Source organism: Chiloscyllium plagiosum, unplaced genomic scaffold (assembly GCF_037043375.1).
Source record: "Chiloscyllium plagiosum isolate Xiang-an unplaced genomic scaffold, Cpla_swu_hap1 HiC_scaffold_31, whole genome shotgun sequence".
In the NCBI taxonomy this organism is placed as follows: Eukaryota; Metazoa; Chordata; class Chondrichthyes; order Orectolobiformes; family Hemiscylliidae; genus Chiloscyllium; species Chiloscyllium plagiosum.
The window spans coordinates 51437000-51459442 of NW_028270169.1; the positions used below are offsets into that span (position 1 = coordinate 51437000).

Genomic DNA, 22443 nt, shown 5'->3' on the forward strand with positions numbered 1-22443 from the left:
TGTTTTGAGATGCCCCTGTGACCTCTCCCTTCCCAGGCCTATAAGTGTAATCGCTCTTGTATTCGATGATGGGAAAGTGCAGTTAACGTGCAGGCACCTTGTTTGAGTGGGACCACTTGCTTTTGGAACCTGCTGCATTCCTCAGTAGGACTGGGGCTGATCTGATTAGTCCATGTTCCTGCCCAGCCCCAGTCACTTCCACCCTTTTCCTTACTGATCCACCTCCTGTCTTGTTTTTGTTTTTTAAACGATTCAGTTCTGAAGTTCTCTTCCTCAAAAGGCAGCACAAACGAAGACCCACAGCCCTCTGACCGAAATGGGCAACCTCTTTGGTTCTCGAATCTCCCACATAAGGGAACCTCCCCTCTGCACCCACTGTCAATAAGACCCATCCGGATTATATTTATTTCTGTTACTATTGGATTGAAATAATCAAAACAGTTGCCGTCACTTTGGTACCTGGAAGGGTTATCCCTGAAGTGTTTTGAGGTGAAGAAGGCAGTGACACTGATACCATACCAGGTACACAAAGTCTAATTGTACATCCAGAAGGTTCTGGGGTCAATAGTACAGGAGAGCACTGGCTATTGTGATTTGAATATTGCTGGCTCAGAAACCTCTCCCACCCTCCCCTTTTTTTTGCTCCGCTTTCAATCTGCATTTCCATTTAAAGATGGTCAAGCAGTTTTCCTTCTTTGCTTCTGCCAGATGCCATCATTGTGGCAAGCTTTTGCTCCATCAGTATCCAGCTCTTACTGAAATCCTGAAGTGTCTTAGCACTTGCTTTTCTCTCAGAGAGCTACCCCCCCCCCACTAGCAGACGTGAGGGAATATGGATCTCTTATATTATGTTGATTCGAAATTAAAGGTTCACTTTGGTAAGTGACTGTTACCATGGCCAGTCCAAATCCTTTTGTGATTGTGGCTGATGGGTAGCATGGACAAGTTGGGCTGAAGGAGGTGAACTTCTGACATTAGGGATAGGAAGAGATACCAGCTGAACACGTGGCTGCAAGGATGGTGCAGGAGGGAGGGTTTCGGGTACTTGGATAATTGGGGCTCATTCTGGGGAAGGTGGGGCCTGTACAAGCAGGCTGGTCTTCACTTCAACCAGAGGGGTACTAGTATCCTGGATGGGAAATTTGCTGGTGCTATTCGGGTGGGTTTAAACTAGCTCAGCAGGGGGATGGGAACCTGAGGTATAGTTGCAGTGCACAGGAGGATGAGAGTAGTGAGGACAGGGACAGGATTTCAGGGTCACAAGAATGTGCTGGCAGACAGCAAACTGGTTTGAAGTGTGTCTACTTCAATAGCAGGAGTTTCCGAAATAAGGTAGGTGAGCTTGCAGCATGGATAGGTACCTGGGACTTCAATGTTGTGGCCATTTCAGAGACATGGATAGAGCAGGGTGAGAAATGGATGTTGCAGTTTCCAGGGTTTAGATCTTTCATTAAGAACAAGCAAGGAGGTAAAAGAGGGGGAGGTGTGGCCTTGTTAGTCAAGGATAGTGTAACGGTGGCTGAAAGAACTTTTGACGAGGACTCGTCTAGTGAGGTGGTGTGGGCTGAGGTTAGAAACAGGAGAGGATAGGCACTGCTTGGAGAATTTTTTAGGTCTCCGCTGAGTTCCAGGAAGGTGGAAGAGAGGATTGGCAAAAGTATTCTGGGTAGGTGTGAAAGGAACAGAGTGGTCATTATGGGGGACTTTAACTTCCCCAACATTGACTGGAAATGCTATAACTCGAGGATGTTGGATGGATCAGTTTTTGTCCAATGTGTACAGGAGGGTTTCCTGACACAGTATGTCAAAGGGCTGACAAGAGGGGAGGCCACACTGGGTCTGATGCTTGGTAATGAACCAGGCTAGGTGCTTGATTTAGTGGCAGGTGAGCAGTTTGGAGAGAGTGACCATAATTCAGTTACATTTAGTTTAGCGATAGAAAGGGATAGGTACATGCCACAGGTCGAGTTATTGATGGGTCAAGGGCAATTATAATGCGATTAGGCAAGAATTAGGATGCATAGAATGGGTTAGCAAAATACAGGGGATGGGGACAGTCAATGTGGAGCTGGTTTAAGGAATAGATATTGCGTGTCCTCGATAGGCATGTCCCTGTCAGGCAGGGAGAAAGTGATAAAGTAAGGGAACTCTGGTTTACTGCAGAAGCTGTGTCTCTTATTAAGCCGAAGAAGGAGGCTTCTGTGTTGATGAGGCGATGGAGAGTTACAGATTAGCCAGGAAGGATTTAAAGGGAGAGTTAAGAAGAGCAAAGAGATGACACGAGCAGTCTTTAGCAAATAGAATAAAGGAGAACCCTAAAGCTTTCTATAGGTATGTGAGGAATTAAAAGGATGACTAGGATAGGAATAGGGCCAGTCAAAGACAGAAGTGGGAAGTTGAGTGTGGACCCTGTAGAGATCGGAGAGGTGCTAAACAAACATTAATCATCGGTTTTCACTAAGGAAAAGGAGAAAATTGTAGAGAAGAAGAATGAGGTACAAGATATTAGACTGGAAAGGATCGAGGTTAGTTACGAACAGGTGTTATCAATTCTAGAAGGAGGGAAAGTAGAAAAGTCCCCTGGGCCAGATGAGATTTATCCGAGGATTCTCTGGGAAGCTAGGGAGGAGATAGCAGAGCCTTTGGCTTTGATATTTGAGTTATTGTCTGTAGGTTTAGTACCAGGGGATTGGAGGATTGCAAATGTTGTGCCCTTGTTGAAGAAGGGCAGTAGAGATGACCCAGGTAATTATAAACCAGTGAGCTTTACATCTGTTGTAGGAAAACTTTTGGAAAGGATTAAAAAAGATAAGCTTTATAATCATCTAGCAAGCAACAATTTGATTGCAGATAATCAACATGGATTCGTCAAGGGCAAGTCGCGTCTCTCAAACCTCAACTGAGATTTTTGAGATAGTGACCAAGCATGTAGATGAGGATAGGGCAGTTGACATGGTATACTTGGACTTCAGTATAGCCTTTAAGGTTCCACATGGTGGGCTGTTGGAGTAAGTGCAGAGGCATGGAATTGAAGGCGATTTGGCAGTTTGGATTAGAAACTGGCTTTCTGAAAGTGGTGGTTGATGGAAAATATTCAGCCTGGAGTCCGGTTACTAGTGGTGTGCCACAAGGATCTGTTTTGAGACCACTGCTGTTTGTCATTTTTATAAGTGACTTAGACACAAGCATAGGTCGATGGATTAGTAAATTTGCAGACGACACTAAAGTCGGTGGAGTAGTGGACAATTTGGAAGAATGTTACCGGTTGCGGGGGGACTTGGATTAACTGCAGAATTGGGCTGAGAGGTGGCAAGTGGAGTTGAATGCAGCTAAATGTGAGGTGATTCACTTTGGGAAGAATAATGGGAAGGCAGAGCACTGGGTCAATGGAAAGATTCTTGGTCGTGTGGATGTGCAGAGGATTCTTGGAGACCAAGTACGTTCCTGAAAGTTGCCAGCACAGTTTGATAGTGCTATTAAGAAGACATTCGGTGTGTTAGGTTTCATTGGGAGAGGGATTGAGTTCTGGAGCCATGATGTTATGCTGCAACTATACAAAATGCTGGTGTGGCCTCACTTGGAATATTGTGTGCAGTTCTGGTCGCCATATTTTGGGATGGATGTGGAAGCATTGGAAAAGGTGTAGAGGAGATTTACCAGCATGTTGCCTGGTCTGGAGGGAAGGTCTTATGAGGACAGGCTGAGAGGCTTTCGTCTGTTCTAATTGGAAGGAAGAAGGCTGGGGGGGGTGGGGAGGTTTGATAGAGACATAAAAGATGATCAGAGGATTCGGTAGGATAGACAGTGAAAGTCTTTTTTCTAGGATGATGTCAGCTTGAACGAGGGGGCATAACTACAAATTGAGGGGTGATAGATTAAGACAGATGTCAGAGGCAGGTTCTTTACTCGGTGTTAAGGGTGTGGAATGCCCTACCTGCTAATGTAGTCAACTCAGCCACATTAGGGAGATTTAAACAAGCCTTGGATAAGCACAATAATGACGATGGGATAGTGTAGGGGGGCGAGCTGAGAATAGTTCACAGGTTGGCGCAACATTGTGGGCCGAAGGGCCTGTTCTGCACTGTTGTTCTATGTTCTGTGACTGACTGGTTCTGGTCAGGAACTCAAATGTTCGACTCTACATGGGCTTCCCTGGAGCGAGCAGTTTGATTGCTTCACCTCTTCGTGCTGAGATTGTCCCCACACATGTTCATGTTACACATCTGTCTCTGAACTGGCAGCTCATACACTGTCTTTGACACACAGGAAACTGCAATAACTGCACAGTCAGGTATCCCAACACCAAGTCACCCTTTATTTACTCGTGCACAGTACACTGGCTGTGGCCAGCCAGCTCAGAGTCTGACTCCCCTGGCTGGCCAATATAAAGAGGGCTTTCCCGATTTAGCCCGGGTTAACACCTCCAATCGATGACTTTTGAAGTCAGGTTCACCTGGTTCCAATTACTACAGAAACCTTGAAGACTAAAGGCAAAATACTGCTGGGAACACAATGCTGGAGAAACTCAGCAGGTCTGGTACCGTCTGTGAAGAGAGAAACCGTTAACGTTTTGAGTCCAGTATGACTCCTGCTCAGAACTGAAGGAAATCACGGTGAACGTCTCTGGGAATCTTGGGTCCTCGCCTGGAGTCGGCTCAGATTGGGCAGCAGATAGAATCCAATGGAAAGCAAGCAGGACAAAAGACTGAAGAGTGTGGCACTATCTCTGCTCAGTTCATTGGTGACTGGGAATGGGTCATTGGCTGTGCTGGGTCTTGAGATGCCTGCGAAATGTGCTGGAATCGACTGTCACCTGGTTAGATCCACAAATGTAGCGTTAAGCTCCACATTCTCTCCTTTTTTCATTCGGATTCCTCTTTTTGGCAGCCGATCTTGGTTGAGATGTTATGCTGAGCACTTCAAACTCTGGTTCAGATCTCACTGTTGTTGGAGACTGATGAGATTCCTCTGATCAAATAGAAAGTTCTTTCTTTCTCCTGTGCAGATGGATAGCGGATGCATCCTTTATTCTTGCAAGGAATCCCTTGCTCTCTCATAGGCTGAGCTGAACTCTGAGGAGAAGGTGAGGTCTGCAGATGCTGGAGATCAGCATTCCTGAAGAAGGGCTTGTGCCCGAAGCGTCGATTCTCCTGTTCCCTGGATGCTGCCTGGCCTGCTGCGCTTTTCCAGCAGCACATTTTCAGCTCTGAGCTGAACTCTGGCTTATTTATCCCCTCTGAATGAACTAAGAATTTGTATACATTGATATACAGCTCCCTTTTTTAATTTTTGAGGGTTTAAACTTAAAATCCTGGAGCTTTAATTTTTAATGAAGCCTCCCACTTGTTTGTTGCAACATTACTGTAGCTATTTCAGTCAGTGACCATTTTTATCCTGTTATTTTTATCTTTTTGAATGAAGATTAGTTTCCAAGACTGTTGCAGGCCCGTTACTACTTTTGAGTTTCTCTTTCTAGAGTGAGATGGTTGAAACTTTTAAAAGTCTGATTCAGCATCTGCAATTGCATTTGTAGTCAAACTATCTGTTTGCCTGTACAGATGGGCACAGCTAGTCTTTTGGATTTGATAAAGATAAAGGAGGGTTTTTTTTTTTTGTGACTCATGGAGTCATACAGCATGGAAACAGACCCTTCGGTCCAACCAGTCCATGCTGAACATAACCCAAACTAAACTCATCCCACCTGCCTGACTCTGACCTGTAGCCCTCCAAACCTTTTCTATGCATATTTATCTAAGTGTCTCTTTAAACGCTGTAACTGCACCCCGCATCCACCACTTCCTGAGGAAGTTCATTCCACACCATGAGCCACCCTCTGCTTTTTAAAAAGAAATTGCTCTGCATGTCTTTTTAAAATTACTCTCATTTTAAAAATGTGCCCCCAAGCCTTGAAATCCTCCATCTTAGGGACAAGGCAGCTGCCATTAACCCTATCTATACCCCTCATGATTTTGGAAATCTGTAAGCTCACCTCAATCTCCTTCCCTTCAGTGGGGAAAACAAAGTCTCAGCCTTTTGTTATAAATCAAACCTTCTATACTCGCAACATCCTGGTAAATCTCTAAACCTTCCGTAGGTTAATAATATCCTTCCTCTAACGAGGTGACCAGAACTCTGCAAGAGGCCTTACCAATGTCCAATACGTGACATCCCAACATAGTCAACATGACATACTCGAAGGACTCAGCAATGAAGGCAAACATGCAAATCACCTTTTTTAACCACCCTGTGTATATGTGACACAAACTTGAAAATTATGTACCTGAACCCTTCACTCCCTCTGTTCTACAACACTACCCAAGACCCTACCGTTAATTGTATACGATGTGGAGGTGTCAGTGTTGGACTGGGGTGAAATTTAAAAATCACACAACACCAGGTTATAATCCAACAGGTTTATTTGGAAGCATTACTTTTCAGAGCACTGCTCCTTCATCAGGTAACTTGGGGGAGGGTGGACAGGATCATAGAATTTGTAGCAAAACATTAGTGTCATGCAACTAAAACGATATATTGAACAAACCTAGATTGCTGGTAAGTCTCCCATCTTTTAGAATGGGTTGCAGCTTTTGGTTCATTAATATGTAAATCCCAGAACAATTACTAAGTCGCATGCTCAAGATAACTTAAGGTTTTATGAAAAGGTGACATCACCGCTCAGACAATACATTAAAGGTGGGAGGTTAGAGTCTGTCTGTATCCCAATCTTGAGTCAGATTGGTTCTATTTCCAAAGTAGGAATTTATAAAATGTTACACAGACTGACTGTCTGCAGATTGTGTGCTTTTGCAAAATTTGTGAAGGTTTGTAACTCAGGTTGAGGTTTAGGGTGTAGGTTTGCTCACTGAGCTGTAGGTTTGATATCCAGACATTTCATTACCTGGCTGGGTAACATCATCAGTGGCGACCTCCAAGTGAAGCGAAGCTGTTGTCTCCTGCTTTCTATTTATGTTTGTCCTGGATAGGGTTCCTGGGGTTTGTGGTGATGTCATTTTCTGTTCGTTTTGAGGGGTTGATAGATGGTATCTAGATCTGTGTGTTTGTTTATGGCGTTGTGGTTGGAGTGCCAGGCCTCTGGGAATTCTCTGGCATGTCTTTGCTTAGCCTGTTCCAGCAGAGCCACCACACACTACAGCACAGACGGACTTCGGAAAACAGAGGAGAACCACCTATACAACGTATTCAAGAAGAACGGATGCTCAAAAAATACAGTGCCCAGATTCCTCAAGAACAAACCACGACAAGCAGACCAAACACAGCCAGAAACCCTAACCACCTTACCATACATCAAAGAAATTTCAGAAATGACAGCCAGACTACTAAGACCCCTCGGAATCCAAGTAGCACACAAACCCACCAACATTCTCAAACAAAAACTAACAAACTTAAAAGACCCAGTACAACCCATGGACAAAACCAACATCATCTACAAAATTCTATGCAAGGACTGCCACAAACACTACGTAGGACAAACAGGAAGAAAGTTAGCCACCAGGATACACAAACACCAGCTAGCCACAAAAAGACACGACCCTCTCTCCCCCGTAGCCCTACACACGGATGAAAAAAACCACCAATTCGACTAGGACAACACATCTATCCCGGGACGGGCTGAGCAAAGACATGCCAGAGAATTCCTAGAGGCTTGGCACTCCAACCACAACGCCATAAACAAACACACAGATCTAGATACCATCTATCAACCCCTCAGAAAATGAACAGGAAATGACATCACCACAAATCCCAGGAACCCTATCCAGGACAAACATATAAGTAGAAAGCAGGAGACAACAGCTTTGCTTCACTTGGAGATCGCCACTGATGATGTTACCTAGCCAGGTAATGAAACATCTGGATATCAAACGTACAGCTCAGCGAGCAAACCTACACCCTAAAGATTGTGTGCTTTTTGAGCAAAATAGAATGTATCTGCAAATACGATTATACAAGCCTGCCCCTGTCTGTTGTACCAAAATGTAACTAAATCTGCAGTTACAGATACCTGATGATTACTAGAGACTTCCAACAGAACAGTTATTGATCTCTGCTTCCTGTTTCCCATTAGCCAAAAATCCGTTATAATGTCTTGTTCTTCTTTAACGGCCAGCTTTTGCAGCCTGGCTTTATTGTAACCAAAGTGAAATGGCTGCCGGTTAATTTCAAGTGAACCATTCTTCCCTTAGACAAAAGTTACTTAATTTGAGGTCCTTTCCTGTCTCCTATTTGCCCGGACGCTTTCAATTCTCACACCTTCTTAAAACTGTTATTGAAGGGTTAATCAAGTTCTAAATGTGTCTCATGAAGATTAAGATTTTATTTGACTTATCTTATTGTCACATGTACCGGGATGGTGAAATGTATTGTTTTGTGTGCTAACCAAATAAATCATACCTTACATAAGTACATTCAGGTGATAGAATGGAATGCAGAATACTGTTGCAGCTATGGACAATGCAGAGAATTAACACTAAGCTATGAAGTATTTCAATGTGACAGGTCTGTTGCGGCTTTCGCTTTGAAAGACCATTTATTTGAGAGAAGTTAGAAGTTTGTTTTACATGTTGCTGATTTTTAAAGTGGAAATATTCTTAACATTTCTTAAATCTGCAACATGAAGACTTGTATGGTTGTGACACAGGGGTGTATTTGTCAGCTCTAACATTGTGGGAGGCTCTTAAAGAAGCTCCAATAGTCACCTCTGATTTGCTCCCTCACTGATGACTGAAGGCTGAGTTGAGGATGTGGTTAAGCTGTTCTCGTGTCTTTGAGTAGTGTTGACGTCAGCTGCAGGGATTGGTAATGAGCTCGCACACCAGGGTTCTGAAAGTGGTATGTTACCATCTGCGTAAACACTGGTTGACCCATCAGGCATCTGACAACTGGAATTTGATCAGCCTTGCACATCGCTGTAAGGCTGCATTACATGTCTAACATAGGGCTTTAAACACTGAAATTCTGGATCAGTGGTGCTGGAAGAGCACAGCAATTCAGGCAGCATCCAACGAGCAGCAAAATCGACGTTTCGGGCAAAAGCCCTTCATCCTGATGAAGGGCTTTTGCCCGAAACGTCGATTTTGCTGCTCGTCGGATGCTGCCTGAATTGCTGTGCTCTTCCAGCACCACTGATCCAGAATCTGGTTTCCAGCATCTGCAGTCATTGTTTTCACCTTGTTGATTTAAACACTGAAAGCCAAAGCAAGAATTTGAGTTTCATTGATATTTAGTGATCCATTTGAAATTGAAACGGGGGCGTTTTGTAAGGCGGGCTGCTAAAGCAGGACCTCTCTGAAGAATTCAAGCATCATTTCAGAATGTACCTTGCCCCAGTTTAATATTAGGAAAAACTGGAGCTAAATTCTTCAGCTTTCACCGCCTCCTGTGGTTCAAATCGATGTTCTTCCTTCGTCGAATCAGATGAGGGTTTGCAAATTGTTGCATTCCTCAGCTGTAAGCTCAAATCCTCCAACCATCTCACGACCAATGTCAAACTCTTCAACTCGATTCTTCCAACATGGGTTTCCTGTCATTAGGAAGCTCTAACGCGAAGGTTCTATCGTCCGACATTGGGGCATAAGTAGACCATTCAACTCATTGAGTCTAGTCCGCCAGCCAATGAGATTGTGGGTGATCTGAGAATCCTTCACTCCTTTCCTGCCTTTTTCCATGTAACTCTTGGCTCCCTTGCTGATTAAGCGAATCTGTCTCGGCCTTGGATATATAGCATAGCCCTCTGCAATAGGAATTCCACAGATTCGCTACCTGCTGAAGGAAAATTATCTCTATCTTAAATGGGCAATCCCTTTTTCTGAGATTATACCCATCGGTTCTGAGACTCTGCCAAAAGGGGAAACCAGCTTTCCAAGTCTACCCTGTCAAATTCCCTACTTGATTTTTTAAAAAAAATTTATGGTAGGTGTCTTTCCCTAAGATGGGGGAGTTTCACAAAAATAGGAGGCACGTTTTTAAGGTGAGAGGAGAGAGAGATTTAAAAAAGACATAGTCATAGAGATATACAGCATGGAAATAGACCATTCAGTCCAACTCGTCCATGCCAACTAGACAACCTAATCCAGCCCCGTCTGCCAGCACTTGGCCCATATCTCTGTAAACCGTTCCTATTGATATACCCATCCAAATGCCTTTTAAATGCTGTAATTGTACCAGCCTCCACCACTTCCTCTGGCAACTCATTCCATACACGTACCACACTCTGTGTGGAAAAAGTAGCCCCTTAGGTCCCTTTTTAACTCTTTCTCCTCTCGCCCTAAACCTACGCCCTCTAGTTCTGGACTCTCCCATCACTGGGCAAATTACTTTTCACAGGGTGAATCACGTGTGGAATGAACTTTCTGAGGAAGTGGTGGATGTGGGTGCAATTCTTTAGTAGACATTTTGATAAGGACATGAGTAGGAAAAGTTTGGAGGGATGTGGGCCAGGAGCAGGCAGGTGGGACTAGTTTAGTTTGGGATTATGTTCGGCACGGACTGGTTTGACTAAAGGGTCTGTTTCCGTGCTGTATGGATCTGACTTTATGCCTGTGTATGTCAGCACGCTGGGTCTAATCCGTGGTCATATCCTCACCCAACAGTTTTTCCGATTGATATTAAATCCGTGATCATGTTCCTCTTTATCTTCTCCACCTTTTAGATTCCCACACATGTTCTCCCCCCAACCCCCCCCCCCCACCTCATTAATGCTGTGGCATCACAACCTGTTTTATTGCCGAATAATGGAGTCCACCTTTAGTTGTCTGGAACGTGGACCCCACTCCTCGCACTTGAGGCTTCCTTCCTCACGATCTTCCCTCGTGCCTGTTTCTTCCATTGTTGCTTTCAACCCCGTGCAAGCTCTGCCAGCTTTCCGATTTCAATCCTGTACAAGATCCATCTAATTTTACATCCTTGTTGTAATGTCCTCCTAGGTGGTTTGCTGCGTGCAAAAAAACTGTTGAAATAAGTCCTAGACCTAATGACAGACTGGCATGCTGGCTTTGTTGATGTATTACAAAACTGTTTCGGTGCTTTGTGCTGATTTTGTAAAACGTCTTTTTAGCTCATTACGATCTAAACACAACTTAGCTGTTAGTCTGCACGCACAAGGGTACACGCTCTAATTGGAAAGGTGAAAGATTATATCCAATAACAATTCTGCAAGTCAGTGGGGGTACACTGTGGAATGGCAATGTTTTTGTTTAATGGAAAAATAACCATTTAGCAGTTTGCCTATAGTTAGTTGCCTGTCATTCAGAGTGCTTGATGTGGTAAACTACCATTGATTCAATGCTTCCTCCTTCCTGCCTGTTAATCTCTTCATCATCCACTCCCTCCGTCACCAATGTTAACAGCAGTATATGCTATCTACAAGATGCACTGCAGAAATCCACCCAAGGATCCATGGCGCACCTTCCAAGCCCGTGACCACTAACCTCTAGAAGGACCAGGGTTGCAGATACATGTGAATACCTTTCCCTGCAAGTTTCCCGCTAAGCTACTTGCCGTCCTGACTTGGGGCAATGGAATCTACCGTGAGGGTTGACTGTCGTAGCAGAGAATAGGTTAAAGGGTGTGGGGGTGTTAAAGAAAAGGGGATAAACAAATGTGGGCCATGTGGGATTAGAGCTGCTACTTTGATCAAATAGCCTGTGCATATATTGGAATCTCAACGTGAAGGCCTCTGAGCAAGAGATTGGCTTTTTGTTTTATCCCCTAATTGTTTACCTGTCACTTTTTTTTGTGAATTAAAGTCATCTTTTTGTTTCTAGCTTGATGTGACTAATGGAAGTTAACAGGAGTTCATGTCATACCGTTTGAGTAGAATGGGGTGTCCCTAGGAGTTGAGCAGCTCCTCTAATTGTTTTTTCCTCCCCGTTGTACATTTTCCTGCAGTGCAACGTAGGAGACGTTCAGTAAATGCTGGAAATCCAAAACACAATGCCGGAGAAACCCAGCAGGTCTGGCAGCAGCCGTGGAGAGAGAATCTGTACACGTTGAGGTTTGGTATGACTCTCTCTTCCTGGTTCTGCAGAGTCCTAACAGATTGGAAATGTTAACTGTTTGTTTGAGCAGCTTACTCATTGGGTAAGAAGAGTTGTTGAGAATGGCATACAGTACAAGAGTCGGTGTTGGTGTTTGCCATTCAAACCCCACTATCCTGCACTTTTGCAGGCAATTAAGTTAAGATTAGACCTGCTTCTCCTATTTTTCCAGGCAGTGCATTCCAGATCTCCTCCCTTGGATAAAATTCGTTTGAATTTTACAGTATAGAAGGAGGCCATTTGACCCATTGTCTGTACTGGCTCTTAAGAGAGCTACCCAGCTTGTTCCACACTCCAGCTCTATCTCCGTAACCCTCTAACTTCATCGCTTTCACATACACATCCAACTCGCTTTTGAAACCTCGCATGGATTCTGCCTCCACAAATCTCCCAGACAACTCGTTACAAATCCTAACAACTCTCGAGTGAAGAGATTTCTCTTCATTACACTCCTAGCTCTCTTGTTGACACTGAAATTCTAACCCCCAAGTACTGACATAGCAACATAGTAACAGAATCTTCTCCATTACCCAGTCAAAAATGTTCATAATTGTGAACACCTCAATAAGGTCACTACTTAATCTTGTCTGCTGCCCCTTTTTTTTAATGGTTGTTGCTTTCTCCAGTTACCTTGAGTCTGTTTCTGCTTTTCCTGGTCGTAAGAACACTGGTATTGTGTGTTTTTGCTCATTCCTTTTGACTTACCGTGGCGTTCTGTGTATCTTGCCCGACAGGTAACGGAACTGAATGAAGCCCTTTCCAACGAGGAACGGAACCTTCTCTCCGTCGCCTACAAGAACGTGGTGGGGGCGCGGCGCTCCTCTTGGCGGGTCATCAGCAGCATCGAGCAGAAGACCTCGGCCGACGGCAACGAGAAGAAGATCGAGATGGTGCGGGCCTACAGAGAGAAGATAGAGAAGGAGCTGGAGTCCGTGTGCCAAGACGTGCTCTACCTCCTGGACAATTACCTGATCAAAAACTGCAGCGACACGCAGCACGAGAGCAAGGTCTTCTACCTGAAGATGAAGGGGGACTATTACCGCTACCTCGCCGAGGTGGCGTCCGGGGAGAAACGTGCCGCGGTGGTAGAGTCCTCGGAGAAGGCCTATGGGGAGGCCCACGAGATCAGCAAGGAGCACATGCAGCCCACGCACCCCATTCGGCTGGGCCTGGCCCTCAACTATTCGGTCTTCTACTATGAGATCCAGAACGCCCCCGAACAGGCCTGTCACCTGGCGAAGACCGCCTTTGACGACGCCATCGCCGAGCTGGACACCCTCAATGAGGACTCCTACAAGGACTCCACCCTCATCATGCAACTCCTCCGCGATAACCTGACGCTGTGGACGAGCGATCAGCAGGACGACGAAGGTGGCGAGGGCAACAATTAAGTCCCGGGCTGGGTGGGGGGGTGGGGGTTAAAGGGGGAAACTGGCTGCTCCAGCTGTGACCGCAGTCTTTTTATTTCCACTCGGGGTGGGGAGGGAGGGAGCCTCCCCTGGTTACCCCCCTCCCTCCCCTCACTCTCCGCCCTTCGTTGACGCCTCTTCGACATTTTGCCAAAACACCACTAGCGGAAGGTCAGACTTGGCTGTGCTGGTACAGAATGGGAGCCACACACACACTGGCATCTGGACTGTCCTGTAGTTAAATAAGTGGAGCTGTTTCATTTTAACGTAAAGCTAGACTGAAGCAAAACTTGAATGATGAGGTCTGCACATTTTAAACAACAAAAAAATTTCTCTTGTGGTTTCAGTAACCTTTTCATTGTTTAAAAAGGAACTTAAAAAAAAATCAAGTGTTAATGAAATGCAGTATTAAAATATTTTTTTATTTGTTTGCCTATTTAAGAAAAACAAAAAAATAGTAATTTATAATCTATAAATGTGTCCCTGAACTCCCCAAGCCCCCAGTTAAAATAACTGTGGCTACAGTCCTGAAAGAACATCTTCACAATTTGATGTTCCAGTCTGTTTCAACAGGAAACAACCCGCTAAGGAAATTTGCAGATTTATCAGACAAGGTCTTTGTTTAAACCCGTTGACAAATGTATTTCTTTTTTTTTTTAATTTTTGAAGCACCTTTTCATCAGAATTTAGAAACCCTAGACAATTGGTTACTAAGGACCTGCCATTTTACACCACGGACTAGTTTCACTACCCTTTAGCCCCCTCTGTTACTGGAAATACGGGATAACTTTTTTGGGTCAGGCTGAATCAAAGGCAGATTTCATAGAAGACAAATAATGGGAACTGATCTTCAAGCAGCTTATTTGTGTTTTTTAAAAAAAAACGCACTTGCCTATTATGCCGTCTTATCAAGTGTAATATGATTATTATGCTCCAATATTGTGCATGCTGGTGACGTATTTAAACAGTAGCTGAGATTTATTAACTTATAGGCGTGATGTATTCTTCTGGCGAAAATACTAGTCTTCAAATGTAACTGATTTGCTGAAGTACGCTCTACCCAAATGGTCGTAACAGTTAATTGGTCTGTTATGGACGTTACTATCGTGACATGCGATTATGTAATTGATCTGTTGAAAGCACCAATGTTTTAGCTTAATCTTAATGTCTGGTGTTTTGTTAATAGTGAAATTATTACAGTGTAGGAGCTTTTACCAGAACTTGTTAGTATGAGGCTTCTGTTTGTGCTTTTTGTCATGTTACGCAGTGAACTCTCAGTTTGCGCAAGTGACTTGATTATTTTAACTCTCTCTGGTTCAGTGTATCTGTGGGGAACCTCTTTCACACAATGGAGCATTCCTTAACAGTTTTATCGGTAATGGAATATCTTGAATGTGAGTCATTATGTAGTCGCACACAGGCTAATAAAATTGCAAATCAGTTCTACTGCTAATGCCTCTTGATTCTTTTTTTTCTGTGGGTGAGCCACAAATTGAGCTATTGGATGATCTTTGACCGGAAGGTCCTTGTGTTGGTGGGGCACGGGGAATGCAAACGGTGCCCATTTTGCCAAGCCCAGCTGGATGGTTGGGTGCTGCTTGTCTGTGTGGGTACCACCTTTGGTCAAAGATGTGATTCACCCAACACGGTTTGTTTCAAATATGCAAAATGGGACTCTTGAGTTTCCAATGCAAGATTTGCACCACCTCCCTAAAGGTGTGCAGCTGGGCTATATGGTGTGTACAGCAGTACATCGGAAGAAATGTTTTCCCCATGATCCCATGAGCAGTTCCCCAAAGTGATGGCCTAGTGGTATTATCACTGGACTGTTAATCCAGAGACCCAAGTGTCTGGGTTCAAATCCTGCCACAGCAGATGGTGGAATTTGAATTTCAATAAAGAATCTGGAATTAAGAGTCTAATAATGATCAGGAATTTGTTGTCAGAAAAAACCTATCTGGTTCACCTAATACCCTTCAGGGAAGGAAACTGCCAATCCTTATCTGCTCTGGTCTACATGTGACTCCAGACCCACCACAATGTGGTTGACACCTACCCTCTGGGCAATTAATGATGGATAATAAATGCTGGCCTAGTCAGAGATGCCCACATCCTGTGAATAATTTTTTTTTCATGGAGGAGTCACGAATGGACAACATTTTTAACACCTGATCGTGGGGTGAGCCCACTCCAGGAGTTGGCCAAATCAACTGAATTTTTATTTCCACTCGTTTGCGGAGGGCTTCAGCATTGAGAGGTGCCTTCTTTAGAATGAAGTGTTGAACTCTGCACCTGATGAGCATTAACCAGGGCTAAAGGATCCCCTCCAACAACAAGACCAGGTTCTCTGCCTGCCTTTGTGGTATTTGTGGAATCATCCTCTCGGTGAGTTGGCTTGTTTGCTTCCAAAACAACACTACAACTAATTGATTACTTTAAAGGTGCTTCTGAATATCCTGAGGATGGGAAGCTGCTATCGAAATGCCAGATATTTATTTCACTGCCAACCTAGTGAGAAACAGATTTCTGATATAGTTGACCCCTGCTCCAACTTAAAGCCTCTGCATTACAATTTGATTCCACCTTTGGAAATAGATGCTTCAATTCCTTTATTCTAAATGTCATAGTACTATAGGCTTAACATAGCAATTTTGCTGCACACAAACTCTTCATGCTGCTCTGTCCCACTCCCTCACCATGACTGATATTGTGGAGTTTATCCCTGGAAATTGGTGCCTGAGTGAGTGTCTGTGATAACTACCATTTCTGCCTGAACGTGTTTGGACTGTGGGATGAAACTGGAACTCTAAGGGAATGTGCAAACTCCACACAGTCCACCCAAGGCTGGAATTGAACCTGGGTCCCTAGTGCTGGGAGGCAGCATTGCTAACCACTGAGCCACTATGCTGCTACACAGCTGTTGCATCATGGGAAAATGATGTCCTGATGAGCGAACTGAACAGAGTTATAACCTGAAACTGTTTGTAAAAGACACCCCCAACTTCCTCTCAAAGTAATGATAGTGATTTGGCATTCTGGTTATTCCTCTGACACTGAGCTCATCTCTTTATTTAGATGGCCCATAGAGTCTGAACGCTCTCTTTCCTGCACCATGAACTATTCCCCACCTCCAGCAGTAGCAGAGAGACCGTTTTAGATCCTGCTGCCACTCCCCACCCCCACTACAATCCCAGTATTGGCTGCTCACAGCTGCTGAGGCTCCCTGAACAGAACAGGAAGACACCATCTAAGTATCCTGTCCCGCCAACACTTGGCTGATAATAGGCAGGAAGTTGCTTTGTTGAATTATGTGGCTGCACTCCCTTCAATAGGGAGAAAAGCCTTCCATCCTGATGGGAGGTTAGTCCAGCTCAGTACATTGAAGACCGCAGTGTGAAACGAGGCTCCAGGCTGGTGGGTTTGTACATCTCTCAATGTGAGCACTGTTGTACAGAGAGCCTGGGACTCCCAGCAGTGGTGACCATTTTGCATACATTGTTGCTCAGCCAGAGGGATTCTGCTGGTTTTTCTGTCTTTGGTATGTTATAGAGTCATTAGTGATATGCAGCACGGAAGCAGATCCTTTGGTCCAACTTGTCCATGCAGACCAGATATCCTAAATTAATCTAGTCCCACCTGCCAACATTTGGCCCATATCCTATTCACATACCCATCCAAATGCCTTTTAAATGTTGTGATTGTACTAGCCTCCACCACTTCCTCCGGCAGCTCATTCCACACCCTTAGTGTGAAAAAGTTGCCCGTTAGATCCCTTTTTAAATATTTCCCCTCTCACCTTAAACCTATGCCTACTAGTTCTGAACTCCCCCCCCCCGAAACCCAGAGAAAAGACCTTGTGTATTTATCCTATCCGTGCCCCTCATGATTTTATCAACCTCGATAAGGTCACTCCTCAGCCTTCGACGCTCCAGGGAAAACAGCCCCAGCCTATTCAGCCTTTCCATATAGCTCACACCCTCCAACCCTAGCCACGTCTTGTAAATTATTTCTGAGCCCTATCAAGTTTCACAACATCCTTCCGGTAGGCGGGAGACCGGAATTGCACACAATATTCCGAAAGTGGCCTAACCAATGTCCTGTACAGCCGCAAAATAACCTCCCAACTTCTGTACTCAATGCTCTGACCAATACGGAAAGCATCCTCACTATCTTATCAACCTGCGACTCCACTTTCAATGAACTATGAAGCTGGACTCCAAGGTCTCTGTTCAGCAGCACCCCTCAGGACCTTCCCACTAAGTGGTCCTGCTTTGCTTTTCCAAAATGCAGCACCTTGTATTTATCTGAATTAAACTCTATCTGCCACTCCTCAGCCCATTGGCCCATCTGATCAAGGTCCCATTGTAATCTGAGGTAATCATCTTCGCTGTCCATTACACCTCCAATTTTGGTGTCGTCTGGAAATTTACAAACGATACCTCTTATGTACACATTCAAATTGTTTATGTAAATGTCAAAAAGCAGTGGTATTACTTGTATAGAATTTAGAAACAGGGGAAATGATGGCCTAGTGGTATCATTACTGGGGTGTTAATCCAGAGATCCAAGTAGTGCTCTTGGAACCCAGGTTCAAATACCACCACAGCAAATGGAATTTTAATTCAATAAAAAGAAAATTTGGAATTAAGAATCTAATGATGTTGATTGTAGGAAAACCTTATCTGGTTCACTAATGTCCTTTAAGGAAAGAAACTGCCATCCTGATCTGTTCTGGCTCCCATGTGACTACAGATCCATAGCAATATGGTTGACTTTTAACTGCCCTCTGGCCAATTAGGAACGGGCAGTAAGTGATGGCCTAGCCAGTGACACCACATCTCATAGGAATTTTTTTTAAAAAAAACTTATTTAACAGCTGGGTGGAAGTTGGAACGTCATCCGTTCTGCTACTGGCAATGGATAGCTGCCAGAATGTTGGTGGGTGAACATTCCCACGGCCAGCTTCGATTGTGCCTACATGGTGCCCAGTGTTCGGGCATTTCAGTTTGTTTGGGCATTTCACAGAGCAATGGGAGAGATTTTGGGAAGCAGTCAGTTATAAAGATAGAAACATCAGAAAATACAGGTGGGAGTAGGACCTGGAGCCTATCCAGCCATTCAATATGATCGCAGCTGATTGTTCATCTCAACTCCATACTCCGTCTCTATCCTCTTAACCCCCAGCAGTTCTAGTGCCTAGAAATCCTATCAATTTCTTCACATGGACCCAATCACTTCGAATCTCTACAGTGTGGAAACAGGCCCTTCGGCCCAACAAGTTCACACCAACCATCTGAAGAGTAACCCACCCAAACCCTTTCCCCTACCCTACATTTCCGCTGACTAATGCACCTAACCTGGACATTATGGACAATTTAACACGGCCAATTCAACTAACCTGCACATCTTTAGACTGTGGGAGGAAACCAGAGCTCCTTGAGGAAACTCACGCAGACACGGGGAGAATGTGCAATCACCACAAAGACTGGAATCGAATTATAGTAACTCACCAATTCCCGAGGCTGGAATCGAACCCGTGTATCTGTTGCTGTGAGGCAGCAGTGCTAACCACTGAGTCACCATGCCGCCCAACCTGTGCTTGATGTTAGTGGTAGAATTCTAAGGAAATTTCTCCTCATCGTAGTGATAAATGGATCCTACTTTGAAAATGTTTAGATTTTATTGGGGTGTGGGAGCCATCAGCTCAGCAGGCACTTGATGCTAATCCTTAGTTGCCCTGGAGAAGGTGATGATGCAGTCTGCCTTGTATAGGGGTACCCTAAACTCAGGGCATGTTTCACCGAGCATCTCAGCCGGGCCCGTGGAGCTGATCTGACCTCCCAGTTGCTGCCCATTGTAATTCCCCTTCCCCTTCCCTCTCCAACATGACCATCCGTGGCCTCCTCCATTGCCACAGCGAATCAGACCACAAACTGAAGGAACAACACCTCATCTTCCGCCTGGGCAGTCTACAGCCTGGAGGACTCAACATTGAATTCTCCAATTTCAAATAACCTCACTCCCTATCTCCTGACTCCCTTCCCAGCCCCTCCCCCTTCCTCACATTCCTCTGACTGACCCTTCCTTCCAGCTACCAATCGGATTCATTCCTCCCATCGACAAACCAGGTACCCTCTACCTGTGCTTACCTATCCCCATCTCCCAACCGCTACCCCCTCCCCCTTTATCAGCAGCTTCCTGTAAACCCACCCCCAGTCCTGAAAAAGGTTTACACCCAAAACATTGACTTCTCCACCTCCTGATGCTGCCCGGCTTGCTGTGTTCTTCCAGCCTCCTGCTTGTCTACCTTGTATAGGGACACCTGCAGTACTGTTGGGCAGCACCTTGGATCCAGTGACATGTGAAGGATTTGTATGTGGCTTGGAGGGCATTTGTAGATGGTGGTGTTCCCATGGGTCTGTTAGCCATGACCACCTCGGTTGTAGAGGTCTTCAGTTTGGAAGGTGTTGTCAAAGAAGCCTTGGTGAGTTGCTATAATGCTTGCTGTATATTGTCCACAATGCTGCTACTGTGCACTGCTGCAGGTAACCATCCAGAGTTGATCACATTTTTTTATATTCTGTCTTTGAATTTGAAGCCTAACTCTTAACAGATCATGATTTCTCGTGTTTGGAACCTCCCTTCCCCACTACATATCCATCTCCAACCTCAAATGATGTCCTTAACACTAACACTACATGAGTAATGCAATACAGTGGCTATCCCCTGACCACACACACACACACACACTACCTTTCAAAGAGCATTCCATTCCATCACATAATTCCCATGGCTAATCCACCAAGCCAGCACATCCCTGGGCAATTTGGCATGGCCAATCTAACCTGGCCTGCACATTCTTGGACTGTGGGGGGAAACCAGAGCACCCAGAGGAAACCCACCCAGACACGGGGAGAAGGTGCAAATTCCACACAGACAGTTGCTCGAGGCTGGAATCGAACCTGGGTCCCTGGTGCTGTGAGGCAGCAGTGCTAACTACTGAGCCACCTGTCACTCCTCCATGTCAGTAGCAAACACCTCATACCTGTCTTTGGAAGCCCAAGCTGGAAGCTCCTCCATTTCTACCTGCTGGATAACCCCAACCTGCCTGACTCGGGATCATATTCTCCTGTCCCTGACCATTGACCAATTCTCAAGCCCTATGTGACTGCAGGGAGTGTACCTGCCTCCTGAAAATGTCCAGGTAACTCCACCACCCTCCCTTCCCACCTGTCATTATGCTCTGCAATACCTTGAACCTTTGGCTTGGGGTTTCTGAGCTGGAGTCTAAGATGCACAAGCCCCAAACCCTTGCTGTCTATATTCAGTCAGCAGTTGTGTTTCTGGCCTGGACCTCTATGAGAGACAGCAATAGATGCCTGTATGGGGTGTTTGAATAAGTGGTAGAATTAAATGAGTTATACCAATTTACAAATGTCTTTTTTTTTTGCAGCAGAGATGCAGTTTATGGACTACCATATAGTATGAGAGCGAGTGTTTAGTTTTCTGAAGCAAGCTCTGAGGTTAGCAGAGCCTGTTAACGGACTTCTGTTTCTGAAGAGAGTTCAGAGCACCATCCTCCATCTATCAGGCAGCAACAGTCCCAGTAAATACTATGGCCAGTGAGAAAAAATGCGAGATTAAATTACAAGTTTGCTTCAGGGCAGTCACTAAAGAAAAAGTGTGGATGCCGTAAATCAGAAACAAAAACAGAAAATGCTGGAAAAGCTCAGCAGGTCTGGCAGCATCTGTGCGGAGAAATCAGAGTTAATTCAGGTCCCATGACCCTTCCTGAAAATGGTTAACTCTGATTTCTCTCCACAGATGCTGTCGGACCTGCTGAGATATTAATAATGTCCTGTGGTTTAGAACATAGAACAATACAGCGCAGAACAGGCCCTTTGGCCCTCAATGTTGTGCCGACCCATTCTCAGCTCGTCACCCTACACTATTCCATCATCATCCATGTGCTTATCCAAGGATTGTTTAAATCTCCCTAAAGTGGCTGAGTTAACTACATTGGCAGGCAGGGTATTCCACGCCCTTACCACTCTCTGAGTAAGGAACCTGCCTCTGACATCTGTCTTAAATCTATCACCCCTCAATTTGTAGTTATGCCCCCTCGTACAAGCTGACGTCATCATCCTAGGATGTGTTCACTTTTCCTATTCAGCCCACTTCATTGCACAAAGCATCGGCATCTTCGGTATCCCATAAAGAGTGAGGGACTTGGTGTAGTGTTCTCTTGCATGGTAGGTCTGTCAGTGAATGGGATGAGATTGCTCTCTGCTGCAGGTGTATCTAGACAATTCACACACAACAATTTGCATAGAACCACCCCATAAAATGTTCCAATTTATGCACATTGTTGCAATGAAAATACTGCTGTGGGCCCACAGACCCAGCAGCTGCATTATTTCCTTTGCAATTCCATTTTTATTTAGGCCCTCTCTTTTTCCATCCCTTCTGAAGAGCATCCCACCCAAACCCAACCCCATCCCTCTAACCCTGTAACCTCCATCAATGATTCAGCCTGCACATCCCTGGGTGATTTACCATGGTCAGTCCACCTCACCTGCCTGTCTTTGGACTGTGGGAGGAAACCGGAGCACCTGGAGGAAACCCACGCAGACACGGGGAGAATGTGCAAACTCCACACAGACAGTCACCTGGGGCTGGAATTGAACCTGGGTGCTGGTGTTATGAGGCAGCAGTGTTAACCACTGAGCTACCATTGTCCACTTTTTGCCCTGCCCTTTGATGGGCTCTGCTTTACACTTGTTCCTTTAAAGTAGTGAAATGGATGGTTTGTTCAAAAGAAAGATCGAGATAATGATGACTTGCACTAGGATTTCCGACATGTGCTTCCCAGAGTTGGGCACTTGGGGACCTGACATAATGGACATTGGCTCTAAGGTAGTCAGGCCCCTCCCCTCCCCCCTCCCCTAACGCTCACTGAGGGATCACAAAGTTTCCAAGCC

The 22443-nt window shown here is 45.0% G+C and overlaps 1 protein-coding gene across 1 annotated transcript in view; it reads left to right on the forward strand.

Moving 5' to 3' along the window:
* The window catches only part of LOC122564154 (14-3-3 protein gamma-1), a 75438-nt gene extending 60523 nt beyond the window's left edge, over window positions 1-14915 (forward strand). The window contains exon 2 of the mRNA XM_043718796.2: window positions 12788-14915. Within this exon, the coding sequence (XP_043574731.1) occupies window positions 12788-13444 (657 nt within the window). The 3' untranslated portion in view covers window positions 13445-14915. The remainder of the gene's footprint in view (window positions 1-12787) is intronic.
* Window positions 14916-22443: the final 7528 nt, after the last annotated feature.